Source organism: Hemiscyllium ocellatum, chromosome 1 (assembly GCF_020745735.1).
Source record: "Hemiscyllium ocellatum isolate sHemOce1 chromosome 1, sHemOce1.pat.X.cur, whole genome shotgun sequence".
NCBI classification, from domain to species: Eukaryota; Metazoa; Chordata; class Chondrichthyes; order Orectolobiformes; family Hemiscylliidae; genus Hemiscyllium; species Hemiscyllium ocellatum.
In genome coordinates, this window is record NC_083401.1 from 165,316,806 (window position 1) to 165,340,992 (window position 24,187).

General features: G+C 44.0%; 1 protein-coding gene across 5 annotated transcripts in view; it reads left to right on the forward strand.

The window, feature by feature from the left end:
* The window catches only part of arfip1 (ADP-ribosylation factor interacting protein 1 (arfaptin 1)), a 215,785-nt gene that overhangs the window by 40,868 nt on the left and 150,730 nt on the right, over positions 1-24,187 (forward strand). For 3 of the 5 annotated variants that reach the window (XM_060827512.1, XM_060827505.1, XM_060827532.1), the window contains one exon: positions 20,593-20,702. The exons of 1 other annotated variant lie outside the window; for it this stretch is intronic. In XM_060827512.1, the coding sequence (XP_060683495.1) occupies positions 20,595-20,702 (108 nt within the window). In that variant the 5' untranslated portion in view covers positions 20,593-20,594. Of the gene's footprint in view, positions 1-20,592; positions 20,703-21,918; positions 21,940-24,187 lie in introns of those variants that run through there. One more of the 5 variants, XM_060827539.1, reaches the window with a different exon arrangement.

The following is a 24,187-nucleotide window of genomic DNA, read 5'->3' on the forward strand; positions in this document are numbered from 1 at the left end:
TTTTCTGAACCCTTTCAAGTTTCACAACTATAGCAGGGAGACCAGAATTGCACACAATATTCCAAAAGTGGCCTAACCAATGTCCTATACAGCTGCAACATGACCTCCCAACTCCTGTACTCAATGCACTGACCAATAAAGGCAACCACCTCTATGCGTTTTAAGACATCCAGCACTTCCTCCTCTTTAATATGGACATTTTTCAAGATGTCACCATCTATTTCCCCACAGTCTATATCTTCCATGTCTTTCTCCACAGTAAATACTGATGCAAAATACTCGTATAGTATCTCCCTCATTTCCTGCATTGGCTGCCTTGCTGATCTTTGAGGGAATTTATTCGCTCTCTAATTACCCTTTTTGTCCTTAATGTCTTTATAAAATCCCTTTGGATTCTCCTTAACCCTATTTGCCAAAGCTATCTTATGTCCCCTTTTTGCCTTCCTGATTTCCCTCTTAAGTATACTCCGACTGCCTTTATACTTTCCTAAGGGTTCACTCGATCTCTGCTGTCTGTACCTGACATATGCTTCCTTTCTTTTCTTAACCAAACCCTCAATTTCTCTGGTCATCTAGCATTCCCTACACCAATCGACCTTTCTTTTCACCCTAACAGGTGTATACTGTCTCTGGACTATGGTTAGCTCATTTTTGAAGACTGCCCATTTTCCAATGGTCCCTTTACCTATGAGAATCCACCCTAATCGACTTTTGAAAGTCCTTCCCTAATGTTGTCAAAATTGGCCTTCCTCCAATTTAGAACTTCAACTTTTAGATCTGATCTATCCTTTTTCCATCACTGTTTTAAATCTAATATAATTATGGTTGTTGGCCCCAAAGTGCTCCCCCACTGACACCCCAGTCATCTGTCCTGCCTTATTTCCCAAGAATAGGTCAAGTTTTGCGTGATTTGGAGATGCTGGTGTTGGACTGGGCTGTACTAAGTGAAAAATCTCTCAACACCAGGTTATAGTCCAACAGGTTTAATTGGAAGCACTAGCTTTCGGACCGCTGCTCCTTCATCAGGTGATTGTGGAGAATAAGATTGTAAGACACAGAATTTATAGCAAAAGTTTAGTGTGATACATCCACATACTAAATCAGAACAGTTTCTTGTATACACCTTAAAACAAATTCCTCTCCATCTAAATCTTTAACAATATGGCAGTCCCATTCTATGTTTGTAAAGTTAAAATGCAGTTCCATAACCATCCTATTATTCTTACTGATAACTGAGGTCTCCTTACAAATTTGTTTCTCAATTTCCTGCTGACTATCGGGAGGTCTTTTATACAATTCCAATAAGGTGATCATCCCTTTCTTAGTTCTCAGTGCCACCCAAATATCTTCCCTGGAATATTCCCAGGACTATCCTCCCTAAGTGCAGCTGTAATGTTATCTCTCGTCAAAAAAGCCACTCTCCCTCCTCTCTTGCCCCCGTTTGACAAGGGAGTACATTACGGTTGTACTTGGGGAGGATATTCTATAGCATCTATACCCTGGAACATTAAGCTGTCGGTCCTGTTCATCCCTGAGCCATGTTTCCGTACATGCTAGGATATCCCAGTCCCATGTTCCTAACCATGCCCTGAGTTCATCTACATTCCCTGTTAGGCCTCTTGCATTGAAATATATGCCATTTAACTTATCAGTCCTACCTAGGTCTCTGCGTTGTTCCTTCCTGCCCTGACTGTTTGACTTGCTCCTTTTCCCAACCGTGCCAGGCTCAGACTGATGCCTTTCCTTATCTTCCTGCCCCCTTCACCTCACCAGTTTAAATCCTTCTGACTAGCTCTAGCTAATCTCCCTGCCAGTATATTCCAATCCATCCTCCTCGTACAGGTCACTTCTACCCCAGAGGGGATTCCAATGATCCAAAAATGTGACCCTTCTGCCCTGTACCATTTACTTAGTCATGCATTCATTGGCTCTATTCTCCTCTTCCTACCCTCACTAGATCGTAGCACTGAGAGTAATCTAGATATCACAACCCTCGACAACCTCCTTTTTAAATTCCTGCCTAACTTTGTATATTCTGCCTTCAGAATCTCATTCTTTTCCTTTTCTTTGTTAGTTACAATGTGTACAATGGTCATCTGCTGGTCCCTCTCTCCTTTGAGAACATTCTGCACTCTGAGAAATCCTTGACCCTGGCTCCAGGGAGGCAATCCACCATTCTGATTTCTCTCTGCTAGCCGCAGCTAGGGAAGTGATTGCTTGGCCTCTTGCTGAGATATTTGTATCATCAGTAGTGACAGGTGAGGTGCCAGAAGACTGGAGATTGGCTAACGTTGTGCCACTGTTTAAGGAAGGTAGTAAGGACAAGCCAGGGATCCATAGACCAGTGAGCCTGACAATGGAGGTGGGCACGTTTTCTGTGCCTCAGAGTTCCTATATCACAATTGATCGCTTGGAATCTGACTTCCCCCTTGTTACATTAGAGCCTGTTTTGGTAGCAGAAACTTGGCTGGTGGTGCTACCTGAGAGTTCATCACCCCCTGCATTTTCCAGAACAGCATACTTGTTTGAGATGGGGATTTCCACAGTCCTGGACTACCTGCCTCCCCCTCGTACTTTTCTGGAGGTAACCCATCTACCTGACTATATCTGTGGTTTTTCTCCCTTCCTGTAACTGCCATCCATCACACGCCTGTTAGTTCCTCATTGTCTCTAACTGTGACATTTAACTGATCCATGGGATCTGACCGGATTTGCAACCAAAGACACTTCCTGCAGACATAATCATCAGTAATATGGAAACTCTCCCTAATCTCCCACATCCAATAAAAACAGTATATCACTGTACTAAAAGCCATCTTTCCTCCTTAATAATCTACGGACCCAGAAAATAGCAGTGTTTGACTGCTCTAAAAAAGCACTGCTCAAGGCTGTCAGTACCAATGTTTTATGTTTTTAAAATTTAATCAAGAGACCGATCTCAATAAAACGTAATCAAAGAAAACCCTCTCCTCACTATTGTAGATTTACAGCAAGGTTGCAGGTAAAAACTGTGCATTTAGCTTCTCCCATGATGTGAGCTCTCCCACACAGGTTCCTCAAGGTCAGCTGCGAATTTTGATGGGTTTGTGAATTTTTCTTAGATGCACTCCAGTGTCCAGAGATCCTTGAACTCAAATAGCAAGAGCAGTAGCTGTGCAGGTTCACTGCTGTGTCTAGACAGCAGTGTAGGTTTCTCTGGCCAGATGGTGGCTGCCTTTGTCTCTCTCCCTCCTTTTTGAAGGACCTTGTTTTGATCATCTTTCGACCAAAGTTCCAAAGCAATGCAGCAGCTTATAAACCAGTAAGTTCTGCTCCTGAAATTCGAAGAAACCACGCGCAACACTGAAATTACCTCCAACAAGGAGCAGCTCTGACAGCCACAGTTTTTTTCCTAGAGGATTACCCAGACTCCAGGAGAATTCCAAGGAGGAAATAATGAACAAAGATGAGTAAAATAGTAATCCAAGCAGTGTTGGAAAAATAGGTAAATCAAAAAGAATAGTATTGGATCAGCGATTGACTGAAGTATTGCACTTACAAAGCCAAAATTTGTGACAAATGTACTCCATGCATGCTTTTAAAATGACTAGGGATCCAGGAGTTCTGTGTCAGGAGACACTCCACATTTCTGACCACTTCAGAGCAGCCATGACTGGGGATACAGTTAAAGAGCCAGACCTTTCAGGAGTGACGTTAACTAATACTGCTCCACACTAAGGGTAGTAACAGACTGAAACATATTCTCCAAGTGGCAATTGATGCACCATCTTTGTTCATTTTTGCTCACGAAAGGTTAAAGTATGTGAAGTAAAGGCAGGTGCTTAGAATTAGTCACAGATCAGTCCTGATCTCTCCAAGTGATCCAAATGGTCGAGTACTATTTCTGTTTTCCTGGAGGCAATACTTTGACTTGTTTAATTTTACTGCAGTAAAACCAGTATTATAATAGCCTAACCTTCGCTTGACTTTTAATGTAGTCAAATTTTAATTTCTTTACCCGTGGCCAGTCGCCTTCCATGTGACATTTAAAATTTAGAACTGGAAAAAGTGCATTTCATTTGCTGATTTCAAGTCAAATTATTGGACTCCTTTCCCCACAATATAGCTTTTGAATTGTTGTTGGGGTTATAAGAACATGTGAAACAACACGAGGAGTAGACCTTTGGTTCCTCAAGCCTGGTCAGCCACTAAATACAATCCTGGCTGATCTGCCCCACACACAACAGCATTTTTATATCAGCTCCCCATAACCGCCTTTAAATATTGTCAATGATCGAGCCTCCACTGGTGCCAAGAATTTCAGACATTCCAATAAGAAATTAAATAAGTGTGCCCTTATTCTGCAATCATATCCCCTAGTTTGGCATTCCACGATTAAAGGAAACGCCTTCTCAACATCTGTCTTGTTAAAGCAATTCAGAATCTTGCATACTTTGGAAGAATAATGGATTATCTTATTAAAGCCTGATGAATAGAGGCTGGTCTTATAAGTCAACCCCTTTATCCCAGTAAATCTGTATTGAACTGTCTCCAATGCCAGTATGTCATCTTAAATACGGGGACTGAAACTGTCCACAGTACTTCAGGTATGGCCTCGCTAACACAGTGGAAAGAATTCCCTATTGCTGAACTCTAGATCTTAGCAATAAAAGCCAACATTTCGTTTGCTCTTAATTACTTGCTGCACCTGCATATTCCATGTTTTATGAGTTGTTACACAAGAACAACCAGGTCTATTTTACGGAGTCTCTCTCCAGTGAATTAATAGTATTTCTTAGGGTTTTTTTCAAGCAAATTGGTATCTCTCACTTTTCAACATTAAACTCCATCTGTCAAATATTCTTGCTCTGTCACTCACCCTGTCGAAGCCTGCTTGCCAGATTGCTTCCCAGGGACCTTCTCTTGAGTCTGGTTTATATGTTCACAGCATGCTGGAAGTCTCTACTGATGATCTCCAATCTAGAATTGCCTCCAAGCCAATATGCCAAGAATCACAGAGAAACTAACAAGGAAGAGCTTGTGTTTATTTAGAAACTCTTATGTTGTCATAGTGTCTGCAAGTGTTTTACAACTAGTCTGCAACATCGTGAAGTTGTTATGGTGCAGGAAGAAGCAATTCTTCGAACTTTTGTCCTGCAGGGAAGGTTAGGAAATGTTCATGCAGAGGGACTGTGAGAGCTCTTGTACATGAATCACAGCAACTTAACATGCAGCAAAGAATTAGGAAGGCTCTAAGTTTTTTTAGCTTTTATTACAAAGGAAGTTGTGCATAATAAAAAGTCTTATTACAATTATGTTGGACTTTTATGAGACTGCACCTAGTGTATTGCATACACTTTGTCTCCTGAGAGAGGATATACTTGGTTTTAGACCAAGTGTAATAAAGTTGATAAGGGTGATTCCTTTGCAATTCAATGCCTCGGAGCTGTGGTGCTCCAGTGTAAAAGCTTTTGTGTAACCAGGGGTTTGGGGAAGGTGAAGTAGAGGTTGAAGATTAGTAGTAGTCCTATTGAATAGCAAAACAGGTTCCCAGGGCAAGGGACCCACTCCTCTTATTCCTGATGTTCTAAACAGCCAGTTTAGGCCCTTGAAGATTCCACTAACATTAACTAGGATGGATGACAATTAGTGTCCGAGTTAATGTGAATGCTTTGCTAGCTAATGTCTCAAAGAACAGAAAGCAATTTGGCACAGGAAGTGGCAGTTCAGCTCACCGAGACTGGACTGATTTGCCTCTGCGCCTGTCAGCAAACAATGCCTCATGCTTAGGATTAAACCTATCATAGTGGAAAGTCTTCTCTGCCAGTTTCTGAACCTTAATGGAATATACTGAACTGCAGGTCTGTCCATGTGTTTAATATTGGAATACATACATTCATTCATTGAATACATGGTTTATTTTGGAACAAATATTTTCTTTGCATTGCAAAAAAATGTTCATCGTGTTAAGGACTGATTGTACAGATTCTAAAGTCTACCATTTTTAAGGTGATCTGCATCCTGTTTGGTTTGCCAGCAGCGCCAGTTTGACCATACGATGAATTGAATTGAATTTATTGTCACATGTACTGAGACACAGTGAAAAGCTTTTTCTTGTGAACAATACAGGCAGATCACAGAATTAAAATAGCATAGATAGTAAATAATAGGTAAACAGCAGCAAAAACAAAAACACTGGCAAACGTTTAGAGTTTGTGAATCCATTCAGCATTCTAACAACAGTAAGGTAGAAACTGTTTTGAGCCTAGCTGGAGCATGTGTTCAGGCTTCTGTACCTTCTCCCCAAGAAAAACATTGCCAGGGTGGGATGGGTCTTTGAGAATGCTGGTGGCCTTTCCTTGACAGTGGGCCTGGGGGATGGATTCTAGAGATGGGAGGTTGGCCTTTGTGATTGTCCGGGCCCGGTTCCCCACTCTCTGTAACTGTCTCCAATCCTGAATGGTACAGTTACCATACCGGGTAGTGATACATCCAGACACCATGCTCTCGCTGACACACCTATAACAGTTGGCAAGGGTATTTGCCATCATGCCAAATTTCCTCAGCTGCCTGAGGACGAAGAGACATTGTTGGGTCTTTGTAACCAGTGCATCCACGTGAAGAGTCCAAGAAAGCTTGTTGTGGATGACCATTCCCAGGAGCCTGACACTCTTCACTCATTCCCACTCTGTACTGTTAATGTGTCGGGGGGCGTGAGGACCATCCTGCTGAAAGTCAATAATGAGTTCCTTGATTTTGCTGGCATTGAGAGCTAGGTTATTCTCAGTGCACTATTTTCCCAGGTCTCCCATCTCCCATCTGTAGTTTGTTTCATCGCCATCTGAGATTCAACCGACTGTGGTGGCGTCATCAGCGAACTTGTAAATGGCATTAGTGACACAGTCATGGGTATACAGTGAGTACAATAAGGGGCTGAGTACACACCCCTGGGGGGCTTCAGTGTTGATTGTCAGTGAGAATGAAAGATTCAACCTTCACTGATTGTTGCCTGTGGGTAAGGATACTGAGGATCCAGTTGCAGAGAGTGGGGCTTAGTCCAAGATCGCTAAGTTTAGTAATCAGTCTCAGGGATAACTGTGTTGAAGGCTGAAATGTGGTCAATAAGTAGGATCTTACATAGCTGTTCTTGGTGTGAAGATGTTCTAGGGAGGAGTGAGGGGCAAGTGATATGGCATCTGACGTGGATCTGTTGGTCTGATAGGCAAATTGGAGTGGGTCAGGAGGAGTGGGGAGGCTGGAGTTGATTAATGCCATGGCCACCTTTCAAAGTAGTTCATGACCACCAATGTTATGGCCACTGGGCGTTAGTTATTGAGCCTTGCTGCATGAGTCGCCTGAGGCCCAGGGATGATGTTGGCCCTCTGGAAACAGGCAGGGACAGTGGCCTGCTGCAGAAAGAGGTTGAAGATGTCTGAGAAGACCTCTGCCAGTTGATCTGCGCATGGCTCTGAGTGCACGGCCTGGTACTCCATCTGGTCCCATCGCTTTCCTTCGATTCACACAAAGGAAATGTCGATGATAGGTAGACTGCTGTTTATAATTAAATCCCATTAGATGCAGGTGTGCTTCAGTTGCTTGAACTTTATTACAAACTAATCTCTTTTTCGTGGCAAAATGGCCAAGGTAAGAAATAACAATTGTAATCAATTGTCACATAAACACACACATGTACATGCGCACACACATGCACACACACTCCTGCGCACACACGCACACACATGCACACACACTCCTACACACATGCGCGCACACTCCTGCACACACTCCTACGCACGCACACTCCTACGCATGATCACACTCTCACAGATCCTCTCTCATACACACGATCTCTCTCAGAAACACGTACACCCTCACTCAGGCACACACCGTCAGAGGAATATACTCTGACACACTCGCACATACTCTCGCACTCTTTCCCCCAGTCACCTGCACGCGCTCGCTCTCTCTCCCTCTCACACGCATATAAGTCGAAGCGGGGTATTTACTTTCCCAACGTTTTGTTACCCTACTAGGTAACATCTTCAGTGGGCCTCAGGCAAAGCAATGCTGAAAATTCCTGCTTTCTATGTATATGTTTGAGTTTCTTTGGGTTGGTGATGTTATTTCCTGTGGTGAAGTCACTTCCGGTTCCTTTTCTCAGGGGGTGGTAGATAGGGTCTAACTCAATGTGTTTGTTGATGGAGTTGTGGTTTTCAACACAGTGAAGGTCCTAGCTCCCAGCCCTGCCGTATTTTCACCATCCCTCCAGACCTCCCCCTCTCTGAAGGTGAAAGATCAGTCCTCAGCAGAGGTCTCACCTTCATTCCCCCATGCTCTCGGATTAACAAGTTCAACATGCGGGCGAGACATCGAACAATTCTTCCGCCGCATTTGCCTCCGCGCCTACTTCTTCAGCCAGGATTCTCGCCCACCCTCTGATGACCCCTTCTCCCACCTCCAACACACCCCATCCACCTGGACACCCCGTGCTGGCCTCTTACCTGCCCTCGATCTCTTCATATCCAACTGCTGCCGTGACATTAACCGCCTCGACCTCTCCATCCCTCTCCCCCACTTCAACCTCTCACCCTCGGAGCGTGCAGCCCTCCACTCTCTCCGCTCCAACCCCAACCTCACCATCAAACCGGCAGACAAGGGAGGCGCGGTAGTAGTTTGGCGCACCGACCTTTACACCGCTGAGGCGAAACGCCAGCTCGCGGACACCTCCTTCTACTGCCCCCTTGACCATGACCCCACCTCCCACCACCAAACCATCATCTCCCAGACCATCCATAACCTCATCACCTCAGGGGATCTCCCATCCACTGCCTCCAACCTCAGTCCCACAACCCCGCACCGCCCGTTTCTACCTCCTGCCCAAAATCCACAAACCTGACTGCCTCGGCCGACCCATTGTCTCAGCCTGCTCCTGCCCCACCCAACTCATCTCCGCGTACCTCGACATGGTCCTGTCCCCCTTAGTCCAAGAACTCCCCACCTACGTTCGGGACACCACCCACGCCCTCCACCTCCTCCATGATTTTCGCTTCCCCGGTCCCCAACGCCTTATCTTCACCATGGACATCCAGTCCCTGTACACCTCCATCCCTCATCACGAAGGACTCAAAGCCCTCCGCTTCTTCCTTTCCCGCCGAACCAACCAGTACCCTTCCACTGACACCCTCCTTCGACTGACTGAACTGGTCCTCACCCTGAACAACTTCTCTTTCCAATCCTCCCACTTCCTCCAAACCAAAGGAGTTGCCATGGGCAACCGCATGGGCCCCAGCTATGCTTGCCTCTTCGTAGGATATGTGGAACAGTCCATCTTCCGCAACTACACTGGCACCACCCCCCACCTTTTCCTCCGCTACATTGATGACTGTATCGGCGCTGCCTCTTGCTCCCACGAGGAGATTGAACAGTTCACCCACTTTACTAACACCTTCCACCCCGACCTCAAATTTACCTGGACCATCTCAGACTCCTCCCTCCCCTTCCTAGACCTTTCCATTTCTATCTCGGGCGACCGAATCAACACGGACATTTACTATAAACCGACTGACTCCCACAGCTATCTGGACTACACCTCCTTCCACCCTGCCCCCTGTAAAAACGCCATCCCATATTCCCAATTCCTTCGTCACCACCGCATCTGCTCCCAGGAGGACCAGTTCCAATACCGTACAGCCCAGATGGCCTCCTTCTTCAAAGACCACAATTCCCCCCCAGACGTGATCGACGATGCCCTCCACCGCATCTCCTCCACTTCCCGCTCCTCCGCCCTTGAGCCCCGCCCCTCCAATTGCCACCAGGACAGAACCCCACTGGTTCTCACCTACCACCCCACCAACCTCCAGATACATCGTATCATCCGCCATCATTTCCGCCACCTCCAAACAGACCCCACCACCAGGATTAGATTTCCTTCCCCTCCCCTATCAGTGTTCCGAAAAGACCACCCTCTCCGCGACTCCCTCGTCAGGTCCACACCCCTCACCAACCCAACCTCCACTCCCGGCACCTTCCCCTGCAACCGCAAGAAATACAAAACTTGCGCCCACACCTTCCCCCTTACTTCCCTCCAAGGCCCCAAGGGATCCTTCCATATCCGCCACAAATTCACCTGCACCTCCACACACATCATTTACTGCATCCGCTGTACCCGATGCGGCCTCCTCTATATTGGGGAGACAGGCCACCTACTTGCGGAACGTTTCAAAGAACACCTCTGGGACACCCGGACCAACCAACCCAACCACCCCGTGGCTCAACACTTCAACTCCCCCTCCCACTCCACCGAGGACATGCAGGTCCTTGGACTCCTCCATCGCCAGACCATAACAACACGACGGCTGGAGGAAGAGCGCCTCATCTTCTGCCTGGGAACCCTCCAACCACAAGGTATGAATTCAGATTTCTCCAGCTTCCTCATTTCCCCTCCCCCCACCTTGTCTCAGTCGGTTCCCTCAACTCAGCACCGCCTTCCTAACCTGCAATCCTCTTCCTGACCTCTCCGCCCCCACCCCACTCCGGCCTACTACCCTCACCTTGACCTCCTTCCACCTATCACATCTCCATCGCCCCTCCCCCAAGTCCCTCCTCCCTACCTTTTATCTTAGCCTGCCTGGCACACTCTCCTCATTCCTGAAGAAGGGCTTATGCCCGAAACGTCGAATTTCCTGTTCCTTGGATGCTGCCTGACCTGTTGCGCTTTTCCAGCAACACATTTTCAGCTCTGAAGATGTTGCCTAGTATGAAATGTCTGAAAATGAATCTTCCAGCTCAGCGAGCAAACCTACATCTAGAACCTCGACCTGAGCTACAAATCTTCTCAAAACTCACTGGGGGAAATTTACATTTGCAGATTTGTATTCGTGGGTGCATTTTATATTGTTCAAAAAGCACACAATCTGTAGGCAACCAGTCCATGTGACATTTTATAAATTCCTACTTTGGGAGTAGAACCAGTTGACCATGGTTGGGATGCACACAGACTCGAACCACATTGTCTGAGGTGAAATGTCAACTTGTCTGTATAAAACCTTCAGTTATCTTGGAACTGACGTGAAAGACGTTCTGGAATTTACATATTAATCATTGAAACCTGCATCCCCATTCAAAGTGATTAAAGACTTAACAGCAGTCAAGGTTTGTTCAATACTTTGCATCAGTTGTATGACACTTTGATTTTTTACTACAAATTCTGTGTCCTATGATCCAGCCCCACGAGCTACTTGACAAAAGAGCAGTGCTCCAAAAGCTTGTACTTCCAAATAACCTGGTGTTGTAACCTCTAACCTGGTGTTGTAACCTCTAACCTGGTGTTGTAACCTCTAACCTGGTGTTGTAACGTGTTCAGCTGTTTGTGTTTTCAGGATCTCTGAACTAAAAGTGGTAAACTGCACCATCTTGTGGCTGTTTGTAAACATTACCTCTGAAATATTTACTTCATTTGAATTAACTCCACGAATTCTTTTAGCTGTTGATTATTATTAACTTGGTGCATCAAAAGTATTGATTATTTTCTTTAGTTCTTTCATTCTCTGCACAACTTAAATATTACTGTGGTTTCTCCTACACCTGATGTAAGTGAAACAACTGGTGCAGATTGAGAACTGGGCGAGTGTGAGTATGAGTATAGTTGTCTGCTGAACAAAAAGGACTATCTTCAATAACAGGAGCTAAAGTAGAGAGATATAAAAGAAACAAATAACAATTAACAAGTCATGGAGATGTACAGCATGGAAACAGCCCCTTCGTTCCAATCCGTCCATGCTGATCAGATATCCCCCAGCCCACCTAGTCCCACCTGCCAGCACCCGGCCCATATCCCTCCAAACCCTTCCTATTTGTATACCCATCCAAATGCCTCTTTAAATGTTGCAATTGTACCAGCCTCCTCCACATCCTCTCGCAGCTCATTCCATACACATATCACCCTCTGTATGAAAAAGTTAACCCTTAGGTCTCTCTCATATCTTTCCCCTCTCTCCCTAAACCTATGCCCTCTAGTTCTGGACTCCTCGACCCCAGGGAAAAGACTTTGTCAATTTATCCTATCCATGTCCCTCATAATTTTGTAAACCTCTATAAGGTCACCCCTCAGCCTCCGATGCTCCAGGGAAAACAGCCCCAGCCTGTTCAGCCTCTCCCTGTAGGTCAGATCCTCCAACCCTGGCAACATCCTTGCAAATCTTTTCTAAACCCTTTCAAGTTTCACAACATCTTTCCGATAGGAAGGAGACCAGATTTCATGCAGTATTCCTACAGTGGCCTAACCAATGTCCTGTACAGCCGCAACATGACCTTCCAACTCCTGTACTCAATACTCTGACCAATAAAGGAAAGCATACCAAACGCCGCCTTCACTATCCTATCTACCTGCGACTCCACTTTCAAGGAGCTATGAATCTGCACTCCAAGGTCTCTTTGTTCAGCAACACTCCCCAGGACCTTACCATTAAGCGTATAAGTCCTGCTAAAATTTGCTTTCCCAAAATGCAGCACTTCGCATTTATCTGAATTAAAATCCATCTGCCACTTCTCAGCCCGTTGGCCCATCTGGTCCAGATCCTGTTGTAATCTGAGGTAACCTTCTTCGCTGTCCACTACACCTCCAATTTTGGTGTCATCTGCAAACTTACTAACTGTACCTCTTATGCTCGCATCCAAATCATTTATGTAAATGACGAAAAGTAGAGGGTCCAGCACCAATCCTTGTGGCACTCCACTGGTCACAGGCCTCCAGTCTGAAAAACAACCCTCCACCACCACCCTCTGTCTTCTACCTTTGAGCCAGTTCTGTATCCAAATGGCTAGTTGTCCCTGTACTCCATGAGATCTAACCTTGCTAATCAGTCTCCCATGGGGAACCTTGTTGAACGCCTTACTGAAGTCCATATAGATCACATCTACCACTCTGCCCTCATCAGTCCTCTTTGTTACTTCTTCAAAAAACTCAATCAAGTTTGTGAGATGTGATTTCCCACGCACAAAGCCATGTTGACTATTTATTCCTGATGAAGGGCTTTTGCCCGGGATGTCGATTTTACTGCACTTTGGATGCTGCCTGAACTGCTGTGCTCTTCCTGCACCACTGATCCAGAATCTGGTTTCAGCATCTGCAGTCATTGTTTTTACCTATCCCTCATCAGTCCTTGCCTTTACAAATACATGTACATCCTGTCCCTCAGGATTCCTTCCAACAACTTGCCCACCACCGAGGTCAGGCTCACTGGTCTATAGTTCCCTGGCTTGTCTTTACCGCCCTTCTTAAACAGTGGCACCACGTTAGCCAACCTCCAGTCTTCCGGTACCTCAGCTGTGACTATCGATGATATAAATATCTCAGCAAGAGGCCCAGTCATTTTTCTAGTTTCCCACAGAGTTGTAGGGTACACCTGATCAGGTCCTGGGGATTTATTCACCTTTACGTGTTTCAAGACATCCAGCACTTCCTTTTCTGTAACATGGACATTTTGGAAGATGTCACCATCTATTTCCCTACAGTCTATATCTTCCATGTCCTTCTCCACAGTAAATACGGGCGCAAACTACTCGTTTAGTATCTCCCCATTTTCTGTGGCTCCACACAAAGGCCGCCTTGCTGATCTTTGAGGGGCCCTATTCTGTCCCTCATTACCCTTTTGTTCTTAATGTGTTTGAAAAACCCTTTGGATTCTCCTTAACTCTCTCTGCCAAAGCTATCTCATGTCCCCGTTTTGCCCTCCTGATTTCCCTCTTAAGTATACTCCTACTTCCTTTATACTCTTCTAAGGATTCACTCGATCTATCCTGTCTATACCTGACATATGCTTCCTTCTTTTTCTTAACCAAGCCCTCAATTTCTTTAGTCATCCAGCATTCCCTACACCTACCAGCCTTCCCTTTCACCCTGACAGGAATATACTGTCTCTGGATTCTTGTTATCTCATTTCTGAAGGCTTCCCATTTTCCAGCTGTCCCTTTACCTGCGAACATCTGCCTCCAATCAGCTTTTGAAAGTTCTTGCCTAATACCATCAAAACTAGCCTTTCTCAAATTTAGAACTTCAACTTTTAGATCTGGTCTATCCTTTTCCATCACTATTTTAAAATGAATAGAATTATGGTCGCTGCCCCCAAAGTGCTCCCCCACTGACACCTCAATCACCTGCCCTGCCTTATTTCCCAAGAGTAGGTCAAGTTTTGCACCTTCTGTAGTAGGTACATCCACATACTGAATCAGAAAATTGTCTTGTACACACTTAACAGATTCCTCTCCATCTAAACTCTTAGAGTGGGACTGCCATAGTGTTATGTTTACAAAGTTAAAATCCCCTACCATAACTACCCTATTATTCTTACAGATAGCTGAGATCTCCTTACAAGAGTGTTTCTCAATTTCCCTCTGACTATTGGGGGGGGTCTATAATACAATCCCAATAAAGTGATCATCCCTTTCTTATTTCTCAGTTCCACCCAAATAACTTCCCTGGATGTATTTCCAGGAATATCCTCCCTTAGCACAGCTGTGATGCCTTATCAAAAATGCCACTCCCCCTCCTCTCTTGCCTCCCTTTCTATCCTTCCTGTAGCATTTGTACCCTGGAACATTAAGCTGCCAGTCCTGCCCATCCCTGAGCCATGTTTCTGTAATTGCTATGATATCCCAGTCCCATGTTCCTAACCATGCCCTGAGTTCCTCTGCCTTCCCTGTTAGGCCCCTTGCATTGAAATAAATGCAGTTTAATTTATTAGTCCCACCTTGTCCCTGCCTGCCCTGATTGTTTGACTCACTTCTGTTCTCAACTGTACCCGTCTCAGAGTGATCTCTTTCCTCACTATCTCCCTGGGTCCCACTCCCTCACCTTACTAGTTTAAATCCTCCTGAGCAGCTCTAGCAAATTTCCCTGCCAGTACATTAGTCCCCTTCCAATTTAGGTGCAATCCGTCGTTGTACAGGTCACTTCTACCCCAAAAGAGGTTCCAATGATCCAAAAATGTGAATCCTTCTCCCATACACCAGCTCCTCAGCCACGCATTCATCTGCACTATCCTCCTGTTCCTGTCCTCACTAGCTCGTAGCACTGGGAGTAATCTAGATATTACTACTCTCGAGGACCTCCTTTTTAAATTCCTGCCTAACTCTCTGTAATCTCCCTTCAGAGTGTCAACCTTTTCCCTTCCTTTATCATTGGTTCCAATGTGTACAATGACCTCTTGCTGACCCCTCTCCCCCGTGAGAACACTCTGCACCCTCTGAGACATCCTTGATCCTGGCACTAGGGAAACAACACACCATTCTGCTTTTTCTCTGCTGGTCACACAAACATCTGTCTGTACCTCTGACTACAGAATCCCCTAACGCAATTGATCTCTTGGAAGCCGACATACCCCTCATTGCATGAGAGCCAGTCTCAATACCAGAAACTTGGCTGTTCGTGCTGCGTTCCCCTGAGAATCCATCACCCCCTACATTTTCCAAAACAGCATACTTGTTTGAAGTGGGGATATCCACAAAAGACTCCTACCCTAGGTGCCGACCTCTCTCACCCTTCCTGGAGTTAACCCATCTATGTGACTGTATCTGAGACCCCCCCCCCCCCCCCTTCCTATAACTGCCATCCATCACTTACTGTTGCTGTTGCAAATTCCTCATCGCTTCTATCTGTCTCTCTAACCGATCCACTCGATCTGATAAGATTTGTATCCAACAGCATTTATGGCAGATATAATCCGCTATGAACCTTAAACTCTCTTTAAACTCCCACATCTGACAAGAAGTACATATCACTGCAAAAGCCATTTTTGCTCCTTCACAATCTACAGACCCAGAAAATAACAGTCTAATTCCTCTACAAACACTGCCCCAGGTTAAATTAATAGTTATGGCTTATATTTTAAGTTTAATCAAGAGACATATCTCCAAAAACATATAATCAAGAAAGAGCCCACTGTACTTACTACTGCAGACTTTCTGTAGGCCACACTTAAAAACTACAAATAACTTATCTGATTCTGTGCTGTGAATTTCGCCCAACAGTTCCTCCAAGATTAGTTGTGAATTTCACTGTTTGTTAATTTTCCCAGAAGCACTCCGATGTCCAGTGATATGTGGATTCAAACAGCAAAGACAGTGTCAATCTCTCTCTCTCTCTCCTCTCGCTCTCTCTTCACCCCCCCCCCCCACCGTCCTCACCATGTGCTTCCGTTGTGTATTCCTCTTCCTTTTAAGACTGCTGTAGTTTTGACTTTGTTTTCCCAAACAATGCAACAGCGTATAAAACAGTAACTCCTGCTCCTGGGATTCAAGGAAAATACCTCCAAAAAAAAGGAGCAGCTGGTACAGCCAGAAATATTTCCTGTCCTCCATCTTGGATTACCCAGAATCCTTTGTGAGCGAAAGTAACATTTTGATTGCTAATCAGAGACAACAGCATGTTGTTTTGTTTATAAATATATTCAGAATTATATTAGTGTATGGAAAAGGTTATCCAAGTATCTGTGTTCCATTATATTTTAAGTATTCTGTATCTCAATAAAAGTCAAGCTCAAATTGCTTTTCAAAATCCTGACTTTGTTATGTTGAATTTTGCTGAACTCTTTTTATGTTAACATTTCTAATGTGGAAAGTCTATGAAAAATATGTTGGCTCTTTGTTTTTCCTGAGAGAAGTGGTGAAAAGTCATTTTGTAATTGCTGGTTGAGGGTGGTATTTGTCAACTAAATATTGTAGATTAATAGAAACCTAGAAACGAGGAGTAGACCGTTTGGACCTTTGAGTCTGCTGCGCCATTCACAGAATCATGGCTGTTCCTATTTCCTAATGCTTATTTCTCCTTTTTCCTCATACCCCTGATTCCTTTAAAATCTAGAAATTTATATATCTTTCTTAAATATATTCAGTGATTTGGCCTTGATAGCCTTCTGTCCTAGAGAATTCCACAGGTTCACTCTCCTTTGAGTGAAGAAGATTTTCTTCCTCTCAGTTTGAAATGATTTACTCCATATCCTGAGACTGTGACCCCTGGTTCTCAACTCCCCATGCGAGGAAAGATCCTCCCTGCCTCCAATCTGCCCAGGCCTAGTCAGACTTTATAAGTTTCATTCAGATCCCCCCCCCATATTCTTTGAAACTCCAATGAATATAGAGCCAAGTGAACCAAACTTTCCCATTGGACAGCCTTGCTATCTCCAGAATCCCCTTTGTGAACCTCTGCTGTACTTTTCCATGCAAAGTATGTTGTTTCTTGGATGGAGAGACCAAAACTACATGCAGTACTCCAGGTTCATCAAGACCCTGTATGAGTGCAGTGAGACATTCCTACTTTTAAACTCAAGCCTCTTGCAACGAGTGCCAATATATCACTTATTTTCCTAATTATTTGTTGGATCTGCCTGGCTCCTTGAATTGACCGTGAACAAGATCACCCCAGATCCCTTTGCACACTTCCCAATATAACAATATTTAAATAATACTCTTCTGCTTTTCACACTGATGTGTACAACTTCACATTGAGCCACATTGTACTGAATCTGCCATGTCTCTGCCAACTCACTTGTCTAAGTCACCTTGAAGCCTCTTTGCATGCTCCTCACAACTTTCACCCCCACCTAATTTTGTGTCATCACCAAACTTAAAGCTGTTGCATGTGGTGCTCCCATTTGGATCATTTATATAGATCATGAATAGCGGGGCCTTGAGCACTGATCCTTGCGGCTCTCCACAATACACTCGGCCTGCCACTTGAAAAGAGACTCAATATCTATTCCCTACTGTTTCCTGTCTCTCAACCAACTCTCCATCTGCTTTCATGTATTAGCCCCAGTTAATGTGTTTTAATTTTGGCCATTAACCTCTAGCGATGGACAGTTTCTCTTGATCTTTTGCATCGAGGCTCCTCATGATTTTGAACACACATCAAGCCGCCTCCATCTTTGCTCAAAGCAAAGAAACTCCAGTTTCTTCAGTCTATCCAAGCAACTGAAATCCCTTGTTCTTGGAAAGGTGTTTGTGAAGCCTGGCTATTGTGTGGAGGGGAGGAGCTTCACTGAGTCTTCTGTCAGCAGGGAGTATGGACAGCCTGAGTGAAACATAGCTGAAAATGTGTTGCTGGAAAAGCGCAGCAGGTCTGAATCCTCTTGCAAGGATGCCTTCCTTGAAGAAGCTCTCTTCCTCCCTGTACAAGGACCTGCTGTGCTTTTCCAGCAACACATTTTCAGCTCTGATCTCCAGCATCTGCAGACCTCACTTTCTCCCTGAGTGAAACAGGCAAGCACAAAATACTTTTACAAAGTACAGACATTTGAATGTTCACATTTATTTGATTTTTTATGTATTAAACTGTAGTTGTGTGCTAAAGGTTTCCATGCGTTGTTGCTTGTCTTGTTGGTGCCTGGAGGCACGGTAATGTTCAACAGTAAAATGGGTCCCATGTGAGGGCCTTTGTGTTTTGGGAAGGTTCTGCTGCTGAGGTGGATGACAAAAGCAGTACTGACTGTTCAAGATGATGAGGATGTTGAGAGCACTGGAGGCACTTCAAGCACAATTTCAGAACAACGAACAACATTTCAAAACCCCTATACATTAAAAGCCTCTTAATTTACCAGTAGCTGCTTGATTATTTCTTTCAGAAAGTACTTTTATAAAACGCTGAGATGGCAGCCTATTTTGATTTTGCACTGTGAGATTCCAGATGCGTGTTTGAACAATGGCCGTATTTGTGTTGTGAGAGTTTGTGTTGCAGGCTGGCTGGTGCCGCTGTGAGGATGGGATACTGAGCTGTCCCCTTGGACTGTTGCAGGCCACCTGCTTTACCTATACTACCATCTCAAAGGGAGTTCCAAGACTCTAACTCGGTGACAGTGAAGAAATGTTGATTTAATCCTGTTTTGAACGATGTGTGACTTTGTGAGGAACATGTAGGCCATGAGGTGTTCCTATCCATGGGCCACCCTTGCCCAGTTTGCAAGCTTGCTGGTTTGACAGTTGTTATCAATGGAGCTTTGGAGTGTACCTGCGGGACACCTTGTGGATGTTGCACACTGGTGCCTCTGTGCAATACCAGTGAAGGAAACAAATATTTAAGACACTTGCTTGCTTTCAGGCAGTCCCTGGGTTTTGATCGGGTTCCATTCCTGAATCTGTTCGCAAGGCCATTTGTACAGACGTTGGAGCACAATGCAGGGCAATAGCAAGCAGCCATTCATCAGGATTGAATATGGACAGTTGATATGTCAGATATTTAAAACTAAACCCCTGTATGGGATTGTCTTTGTAAGTTGTACGTCGGTAAATCAGGAACCCCAGTTTAAGTGGGTCACATTGTTTTAAATGTCTTGTGTGTTTTTAAAGCAGCACTCATCCAGGCAAGTAGGGTGTATTCTGTCGTACTCCTGACATCAACCTTGTCAATGGTGAACATCCTTGGGAGGTTGACTGTAGAATTTCCAGCCCAAATATGGCCTGTGGAGTTACATTTCTGGCCAGTGTCACTCCACAGTTGTTGATTGGGGATTCGGTGGGGGTAATGTTGAATGCGAAGGGGCAATTGTTAAAAACTGTCCTACTGGACATGGTCAATTCTCTGGTGTAAATCCAGCAATGAAGAGCGCAAACAATGTCCTTATGTAAAATAAAAACCACATTGGGTGTAGGTGGGTATGTGGGATCTAAAGTATAAATAAATCAGCCATGATCTTACTGAGTGGCAGAACAGACCCAGGTAACTGGCCTCTTTCTACTTCTCCGTCATGTCGGAGATTCTCAGGTCTGGAATTGATGAAAGCTCATTGACCTGAAATGCTAACTTCTGTCTCAGCGCATGTTGTCTGACCTGTTGTGTATTTCAATCATTTCCTGTTTTAATTTCAGCTTTCCAGTATCCACAGTGTTTTGCCGATGTGTTAATGTATTCCTTGTAACTGAGCTGTGAATATGTTGTCACTTGCTTTCCTTATGGCAAATGGTGAAACAATTGTTCATTTTAAAAATAATGTGTAGTTTCCACTGAACAGACAGATGATTGGCCATTGTCACAGTGAGGTGCTGGAAAAGCACAGCTGGCCAGGCAGTATCCAAGGAGCAGGAGAGTTGATGTTTCGAGCATAATCTCTTCACCTATTCCTGATGAAGAGCTAATGCTCAAAACCTTGACTCTCCTGCTCCTTGGATACTTTCTGACTGGCTGTGCTTTTCCAGCACCTCACTGTGACTCTGGTCTCCAGCATCTGCTGTCCTCACTTTCTCCGAGATGATTGGCTGTTGCTGATTCAGTCGTCACTTCCAGCTCATGGTTGGCTGTAAACAGTAGAATTTTGGGATGGGAAGGGGAGGAAGGCAGTATATTTGTGGTCAAAATTGAGCATTAAGAATCAGAAATTTAAAAACGCTCCGTCACCAAGGTTTTAGATATTAGCCTAGAAATATCCTTGATCCATGTTCATTTTGTGGGTGGTGCCATAAGGTGTCTAGACAAGCTCTTGCTGTAAGCATTAGTTAAGACATTTTCCTTTCAACTTGCATTTAATAGTTGTCAGTTTTAAATGTAGGTTCTTGGATATGTTCCTTTGTTGATGTTGTTTAAAAGTACATCCTGCATTTGGCCAATGCGTTTTTTTTTGTTTTCAGGAATGTCTGAAAGTGCCACGTCTGCTGCTGCTGGGGCTTCGGGTCTGGCTGTAGCTTCCCATGCAACTGCCGCTGAAATGCATGCACCAAGTTCTGAGGCCGGCTCTGAGGTTATTATCAAATTATATATCTTATCAAATCAGCCCAGCATGATCTAATCAAACGGATTTGTTTTAAAATTACAGTCATAACCGAACTGACATCAGTGGGTACCCAAGAGCTTTATGAGCAGGCACAGCGATGTTTCTAAACCAATATATACTGAATTATCCCATCCTTTGTACAAGGCAGTGTGGGTGGGGAGGCCATTGAAAAAGTTCTGAACTGTTGCCATTGGCTGCTGTGTGTCTTCATAATTACAACGTGCAAACACACGTGAGATTAAATACGAAATCAGTGTAACTGTTGGTGAGGCCAATGTATGTTGGCAGGACACAGGAAGGACTTGCTGTGACTTATTTAATAGGACATGAGGATATTTGACGTGTCTTTGACTATGTAGTGAAACCCAAGTTTAATATGAAAGATGAACATTTTTGAATTCTGAAGTCGCCAGGACCTTAATAACGACTGATTTTCCTCTCTGTTCCCGAAGACACTTCAGCAACCGTTTCTGGTACGGTGTGGTTCAGTTTGGATGTTGGGTGAGGGCAGTTCTGATCTCTGCACTGTTTCCCTGGTAATAAATAAACGGCAGGCTGCGTGTCAAGATTTATACAAGTAGCCACTGTACAAGTTACATGGGGAAGAATGCGAAGAAATTATGTTTTCGAGATTCTGTGACACATTCTATTAGTAGAAAATTGTTATATACCCTTTTTGAAATTAATCATTTATTCTTCTAAATCGTCCCAGCTGTTCTGATGGTCAGAACCATCTTGTTGCAATTTTGTGTAGGACCAGAAGAGGGAATAAAAGCTCTGTACTAAAATGAAAAATCTGTGCCTTACTGTGGCTAATTTGTATCTGAAAAGGGGAGGGTATTGAATTAAAATTTAACGAAGGCTGGTATTCCAGACATCCCTCTGTTTAGAGATTCATGTTCAGAGCTGGAGAGAGAGTTAAAGTTTTAAAGGGAAGCATATTGTTTAGAAGAAGATTTTTGTATTTTTGACAAAATATACCCACCAGTATGCAGGTATGATGTCTTTTACTGACCTTTTGAGTCCATTGAAGTTAGTATCTTCGTCATTTCAATGGGAACTATTTTAGTTTGACTTCAAATAAGACTTATGACATCACACTCCCATAACAATGTCCTCTTCCTGTTTAACTGCATGGTTTGAGTGACGACTGTGTGTCCCTCACAAACGTCAGTGGTTTATCCTGTGGTGTACATTTACGCAGGTAACAAGTAACAATCTATAGTTCTAGAATGCTTGCTGCTGCGCGTGTGTGTACAATGATTTCTAGCTGAGGTTATGTGGTTGAGAAAAGCCTGCATTTGTCACAGTTGTAATTTTAGGTATCATTGCCCAAACTGTGTCACTAAAACATGATGTACAGTTAACGTGGGAGTGAGAGATTGCAGCTGCTGTAGAGTTGTGGGAGATCTATCTCTATCTTCAAGGTACTTTTCACCTTGATATTTATCCAGAAGATCATCTTCAAACTAAATACATTTTCTTGCCACAGATCCTGGATTAATTTACGGGTTCTGAAACTGATAAGTCTGATTCCAGGTTGATGCAAAGACATGATGTTATCGACTGTGAAGGGTCCAAAATAGGTTTGTTTGGGCCACTTTGATTCACTAACAAGTGGGTTCAAGTATGGTGGCTCAGTGGTTAGCACTGCTGCCTCCACAGCGCCAGGGGCCTGGGTTTGATTCCAGCCTTGGGCGACAGTCTGTGTGGAGTTTGCACGTTCTCCCCGTGTCTGCGTGGGTTTCCTCTGGGTGCTCTGGTTTCCTCCCACAGTCCAAAGATGTGCAGGTCAGGTGAATTGGCCATGCTAAATTACCCACAGTGTTAGGTCAATTAGTCAGATGGAAATGGGTCTGGGTGGGTGTGGACTGGTTGAGTTGAATGGCCTGTTTCCATACTGTAGGAAATCTAATCTAATCTAAAAAAAAAACAAGCCTAACTTGGAAAAAGGGAAATTATAATGTCCTAATGGTCACATTGCAGTAATACTGAAATTTCGAAGGACCAGGGGCAAACTTGGAATGTTTTCACATTTGAAGCTCATTTTGTAGTTTATCATGAAACATATACATTCCCAATTCATATTGGTGTCTTCAGAAGTTTTTCTGCTATAATCACCTCTAATCTTTTACAGCATTATTTCTTCATTCTTGTCATGTAAGCTTCTAATGATAAATCCTGAATCTGTTTGCCTTTTTAATGGAATTTCCAAACTACAGTAGTTGAACATGGTAAAGTTATGAGTAAAGTCAGAGTTAGTGGAGTTGGGAGAATGGATAACCGGCCAACTGCAAGCCAAATTAGAAGTTAAAGGCAAATACCACTGTTCAGAATGGGAGAAGGCAGAGAGTGGTTCCACTGGGACCATTGCTGTTCACCAACTACACTAAGAATGTAATTTTGGAATCTATGCAATTTCTACATTCATGGCCATAACATCATCCCTACCCAATTTGATTATCAGCATGAATGGCAGCAAATTAAATAAATAAACTTCAAAAATGGAGGTAGAATTAGCAAATGAATTTCAGTAGCAAAGTATGAGTTATTTACATTTTGGTAAGAAAGTAAAGGATTATTGTGTGGAAAATACATTTCTAAGTGGAATTAAAAATATAGAAATCTGGGAGTAGTGTACCAGCAAGTCATTCCTGCATCCCCTTTAGAATTAGAGTTATATCTTTCGCGTCATTCCTCATTGATCTAACAATATGTATCACATTAAATTTAATCTGCCACTGGCCATCTGCTGCCTTAAAGTCTAACGTTTCACAATTCTTCCAAGTTATGTCACATGGAGGTAGTAACACAGGTTAGTAAAGCCTTCTGACTAAAGGAAACAGTGGCATTAAAAAAAGACATCAGAATAGGTGGTACTGTGGCTCAGTGGTTAGCACTGCTTCCTCACAAGACCAAGGTCCCACGTTCGATTCCTGCCTTGGGTAACTGTCTGTGTGGAGTTTGCACGTTCTCCCCGTGTCTGCGTGGGTTTTCTCCGGGTGCTCCGGTTTCCTCCCACAGTCCAAAGATTCACAGGTCAAGTGAATTGCCCATGCTTTTATACTAACCATAGTGTTAGGTGCATTAGTCTTCTGTGGGTCGGTGTGGACTTGTTGGGCTGAAGGGCCTGTTTCCTGAATCTAATCTAATCTAATCTAAGATCTGGCTGTATTTAAATTGATAAGTCACCAGCATCAGATCAGATGTGTCTGGTATTGCTGACAAAAGGGTACTGAGGTAACAGAGGGGATTGATGAAGGAAATGATCAACTGTCACATAATTTTGTCAGCAAAGGCCAGTGGTTGTATGGCTATGAAGTTGGCTGAATGACAGGTCTGAGAGTAGTGGTGAATGTTTGTTTTTGTAGTTGGGGAAGATTTGCAATGGGTTTTCCCAAACCACTGTTTTTCTTGATCTGTTAATGATCTTGAATTGGAAGTGCAGGGTA